Here is a 6,000-nt window from a genome sequence, read left to right as displayed (position 1 = left end):
ATGTTAAAAGTGACTAGGCAATCAGAATATATAATAAACAGAGCAGCAACAGCGTATGTTATGTGAAGAGTGTGAAAGTGTGTTATTGTGTGAGTGTGTATGTGTGGCGTCTATATGCATGTGTGTGTGTGTGTGTGTGTGTGTGCTTTTTTTTGTGTGCGCGTATGTAGTGTGTGTGTGTATGTCTGTGTGTATTGGAGTGTCAGTGTAGTATGTGTATTCTAGTGAATGTGCATAGAGCCAGTTCACGGAAACTGTAAAACACAGTATCATTAATAGAAAAAAACAACTGTATAATTTATATTTATATGAATCTGTTTTAGCTGTGTGTTGAACCTCAAATAAGAAGCTAGCTGTCTTGAATTACAAACCTTCTTGTGCCATTTAGATGAAATCATAACAGCATTAATTTCATGATGAACATTTGAACATTAGTGATATTTATGCTGTACTTATGGATATGTTGGGGGGCTTTTTGATGCTACTTGATTACCCATTGAGACTTGAAAGATGAATTAGACAACCAAATACATATTGAATTTATCAGATTGTTTTAATTCTGTTGTGTTAATTTGTTCCAATTATAGACCTACTACACAACATTTACATGATTCTTAGAGACGTGGCAATGTTGTTTATCTGTTCTTCAATATGCCTCAGTGGCTAGAAAGCATATAATTACACTCTTAGAAAAAAGGTTTCCAAAAGTGTTCTATAGCTGTCCCCATAGGAGAACCTTTTTTGGTTCCAGGTAGAACCCAAAAGGGTTGTACCTGGAACCAAAAGGGTTCTACCTGCAACCAAGTGGGTTATTCAACGTGTTCTCTTATGGGGACAGACAAAGCAGAACATAGTTGATTAAGAGAATGGTAGAGTTATCTAGTTATCCAAAAAGGAAGGCAAGAAGGAAACATTAATGCAAAGGGACCTTATTTGACATTTCTCGTTCTACATTACACTGGATTAGTTTAGCCGCTGTGAAGTTTTGGCTTCTGGTTAAGTTGAGTGTAAGTCTCTTGCTGTTGTACTTTTGTGAAAGCAGGCAAGATAGTAGTTACTCTTCACTGCCCTGTCTGATTGTAGTAGGTTGTTGTAGATAACCTACCATGCTGCAGTGGCCGTGATGGTGCAGAGGAGTGGGCGTGTGTGTGTGTGTGTGTGTGGGGAGGCAGGGGGGGGGGATTGTTTTGACCAACTGGGGACATTGTGTTGGTCCCCAAAAGGTCAAATGCTATTTCTAAGGGGTTTAGGGTTAAGGTAGAATTAGGGTTAGATTTAGGGTTAGGGTTAAGGTTAGGTTTGGGGGTTAAGGTTAGGGTTAAGATTAGGGAAAATAGGATTATGAAAGGTTATAAATTGTGTGTCCCTGCAAGATTAGTTAAACAAGATTGTGTGTATGCGAGTGTGTTTGGGGAGTAAACCTGCCTGTCTGTGTTCTAATGTATGAGCCTCATACCATGAGAGAATGAGTGAGGGGTTGTAGAGACAAATCTCTCCTCCCTCCTTTTTTTCTCTCTACATCTTCTCCCTCCCTCTGATGGAAGGATGCCTCAGGCACTAGGCACTATGCATCATCACCAGTGACCCACATCACCTCCAAATATAAACTTGGACTACTCTCTTCTGATGTCACTAGTCTCCACCCACCCACGTGCCTCTGACAAGTATAGAGACGGTGTCCTGGTAACAGTCGAATACACATTCAGGACACGCCACAAATGGCACCCTATTCCTTATTTAGTGCACTACTTGTCAAAGTGCCAAATACTGACTTTTCACGTAAATTTCAATGAGATTTGTACATATACAGTCAAGCTGTGTGTGTGTGTGCTACATACCTCCATTAGCTCCATGTCACTACTCTGTATCACAGGCTGGCTTGGCTTGACTGACAGAAACCATCCAACGGTCACCATCACACACACACACACACACACACACACACACACACACACACACACACACACACACACACACACACACACACACACACACACACACACACACACACACACACAGTGCACATACACACCTCTGATGGTTCTCAGCTTATGGTTCATTGATTATCGCCAGCGTCAATCTGGATTCCAGTGGACATTGGCTGTGTGGTGTGGTGCCCTGCTGTGCTGTGCGGTGCCCAGTCAGTGCCTTTGGCGGTCTAATATCCGGGATGGGGCTCCAACACCATGTTTCCAATGACTCAGAGCCTGAGGCGTCTCTCCTCAGATCTCCCCCATCTCCATCTCAGATCTCTGGCTGGGAGATTGACACAGGGCCTAATTGCAGCCTGCTGTCATGAGGGGACTTGTTTATTGGCCAAGCAGCTGAATCCAGATCGGTCAATGGGCGACATGAGACGTGATTCAGGACGGTCTATTTCCTGTCGAGTAGAGTGGTAGAGTGAGTCGGAGGCCTGGAGTAAGCTCAGTGGAACATAATACATTAGAGTTACAGTATAGAATATTTGCTGCTGTTCAATTGCTGTTTTAATTATGAGATATGCCTATATCTTTAGACTCAAAATTATGTTGATCTCAAGGACTGTCAGCATCCATAGATCTGTATATTCATTGGAGAGTGGTTACATTCCCCTAGCCCCATCCTTCATATTATCAAGGTTTAAAATTATTTGGTTGGTGGTTAGATCTTTGATTGACTGATTTAGTGATTGCTTAATTGTTGTTTCTTTTCATTTCCAGTCTCAGAAAGACCCCATGCTGGTGGAGAAGATCATGAATGATCTGGACTCCAACAAAGACAACGAGGTGGACTTCAATGAGTTTGTGGTTCTGGTGGCGGCCCTGACCGTAGCCTGCAATGACTTCTTCCAGGAGAAGCAGAAGAAGAATGCCAACTAACAGTTAAATCCGAAATGGCTTCCCCTTGCCTATTTAGTACACTTCTATTGGCCAAAGCCTCATAGGGCTATGACAGGTCTAAATAGAGCTCTGGTCAAAAGTTGTGCACTGCATAGGGAATAGGGAGCCATTTCAAATTGGCCCATGGATAGAAATAGAATTAGAAACCAACAGAGGTAGAAAGTAACGAATTACAACCACACCCATAATGCTGAACATTGAATACTGTGATCACTTCTCAATTCCCCATGGTCTCAGTGCTACTAAAACCACTACACTATATGTTTGTCAACAGCAGAAGGAGATTAGACTAAAGTCGAAATTATAAATTAACATACTTTTGCTAGAAATAGGATACTTCTGTCCCTCTGACGCATCAAAACAGATGATTTCAAACATGGTGTCACACTACCCTGAGTGCTAGACTGTGTCAGCTATTAACAACACTTCTGGCCAGAGAACATAACCACAAAGATCTGGCTAGAGAACATAACCACAAAGATCTGGCTAGTGAACATAACCACAAAGATCTGGCTAGAGAACATAACCACAAAGATCTGGCTAGAGAACATAACCACAAAGATCTGGCTAGAGAACATAACCACAAAGATCTGGCTAGAGAACATAACCACAAAGATCTGGCTAGAGAACATAACCACAACGATCTGGCTAGAGAACATAACCACAAAGATCTGGCTAGAGAACATAACCACAACGATCTGGCTAGAGAACATAACCACAACGATCTGGCTAGAGAACATAACCACAAAGATCTGGCTAGTGAACATAACCACAACGATCTGGCTAGTGAACATAACCACACAGATCTGGCTAGAGAACATAACCACAAAGATCTGGCTAGAGAACATAACCACAAAGATCTGGCTAGTGAACATAACCACAAAGATCTGGCTAGAGAACATAACCACAACGATCTGGCTAGTGAACATAACCACAACGATCTGGCTAGAGAACATAACCACAAAGATCTGGCTAGAGAACATAACCACAAAGATCTGGCTAGTGAACATAACCACAAAGATCTGGCTAGAGAACATAACCACAACGATCTGGCTAGTGAACATAACCACAACGATCTGGCTAGAGAACATAACCACAAAGATCTGGCTAGAGAACATAACCACAAAGATCTGGCTAGAGAACATAACCACAAAGATCTGGCTAGAGAACATAACCACAACGATCTGGCTAGAGAACATAACCACAAAGATCTGGCTAGAGAACATAACCACAACGATCTGGCTAGAGAACATAACCACAACGATCTGGCTAGAGAACATAACCACAAAGATCTGGCTAGTGAACATAACCACAACGATCTGGCTAGTGAACATAACCACACAGATCTGGCTAGAGAACATAACCACAAAGATCTGGCTAGAGAACATAACCACAAAGATCTGGCTAGTGAACATAACCACAAAGATCTGGCTAGAGAACATAACCACAACGATCTGGCTAGTGAACATAACCACAAAGATCTGGCTAGAGAACATAACCACAAAGATCTGGCTAGAGAACATAACCACAACGATCTGGCTAGTGAACATAACCACAACGATCTGGCTAGAGAACATAACCACAAAGATCTGGCTAGAGAACATAACCACAAAGATCTGGCTAGAGAACATAACCACAAAGATCTGGCTAGAGAACATAACCACAAAGATCTGGCTAGAGAACATAACCACAAAGATCTGGCTAGAGAACATAACCACAAAGATCTGGCTAGAGAACATAACCACAACGATCTGGCTAGAGAACATAACCACAAAGATCTGGCTAGAGAACATAACCACAACGATCTGGCTAGAGAACATAACCACAACGATCTGGCTAGAGAACATAACCACAAAGATCTGGCTAGTGAACATAACCACAACGATCTGGCTAGTGAACATAACCACACAGATCTGGCTAGAGAACATAACCACAAAGATCTGGCTAGAGAACATAACCACAAAGATCTGGCTAGAGAACATAACCACAACGATCTGGCTAGAGAACATAACCACAAAGATCTGGCTAGTGAACATAACCACAAAGATCTGGCTAGAGAACATAACCACAAAGATCTGGCTAGAGAACATAACCACAAAGATCTGGCTAGAGAACATAACCACAACGATCTGGCTAGTGAACATAACCACAACGATCTGGCTAGAGAACATAACCACAAAGATCTGGCTAGAGAACATAACCACAAAGATCTGGCTAGTGAACATAACCACAAAGATCTGGCTAGAGAACATAACCACAACGATCTGGCTAGAGAACATAACCACAAAGATCTGGCTAGAGAACATAACCACAAAGATCTGGCTAGTGAACATAACCACAAAGATCTGGCTAGAGCAGAAACAAACTGGTACCCAAGCTATTGTCACATACCCTGAGGTGATATCACAATAACTGTCTGCTTGGTTAGTTCAATGATTGATTCATTCTGTCATTCATCCACCTTTTTATTGATTTTTGCAATGTATTGTAACTATCAATGTGTCACATCTTGCAAAGAGGGAGGGGGGGGGGGTATTTCCTGTATGTCAGAGACATACTTGAGAATGTTCCTTCCATTCTTAAATGTGCTTGTTTCATTAAACCCTTTCTGTCACTTAATGAGACATTTAAATCTAATTACAATTGCACAAGCATGTTTATTATTAATTATTAATTTGCTGTCACATGTAAATGATTGACAGCATATAATCATATGAAAATGATTAGCTTGACAATATTTGTTTTATATTGTGACAGTAACACGGCATAATAAAGTTCTAGTCCCCAAGACCTTGAGTCTGTGTGTTTTAGACTTACTGTATTAGTGTGCGTAGGAGTGTGTGTATGTGCCTGTCCTGTGTGTCCTTCCCCATCACTCCTCTTTGGTGGAGTCTTCTGAATATTTCTCAAGGAGAGGTTGTGCTGTGCTTTTGGATGGTCTCTGTATAAAGCGCCTGGTGATGCGTTCGATGACGCATGAGGATGATGACGCAATCCCCATTAACCACCTGGACCTTTCACCACCTGTCAGTCAAAGTGACTCAGAAGAAGTCACAGTGTCAGTTTTTCCTTGGGGATTCATAAAGTACATCCACGCTAGAAAGTGTAGAAGAACAACATT

General features: G+C 41.8%; 1 protein-coding gene across 1 annotated transcript in view; it reads left to right on the top strand.

Annotated features, from left to right (window-relative positions):
* The window catches only part of LOC139409902 (S100 calcium binding protein Z), a 3,788-nt gene extending 515 nt beyond the window's left edge, over positions 1-3,273 (top strand). The window contains exon 2 of the mRNA XM_071155311.1: positions 2,700-3,273. Coding sequence (XP_071011412.1) covers positions 2,700-2,858 — 159 coding nt within the window. The 3' untranslated portion in view covers positions 2,859-3,273. The remainder of the gene's footprint in view (positions 1-2,699) is intronic.
* The last annotated feature ends 2,727 nt before the right edge of the window (positions 3,274-6,000 follow it).

Source organism: Oncorhynchus clarkii, chromosome 5, assembly GCF_045791955.1.
Source record: "Oncorhynchus clarkii lewisi isolate Uvic-CL-2024 chromosome 5, UVic_Ocla_1.0, whole genome shotgun sequence".
Lineage (NCBI taxonomy): Eukaryota > Metazoa > Chordata > Actinopteri > Salmoniformes > Salmonidae > Oncorhynchus > Oncorhynchus clarkii.
The sequence above is the reverse complement of the archived record's forward strand: the minus strand, read 5'-3'. Positions and strand labels throughout refer to the sequence as shown.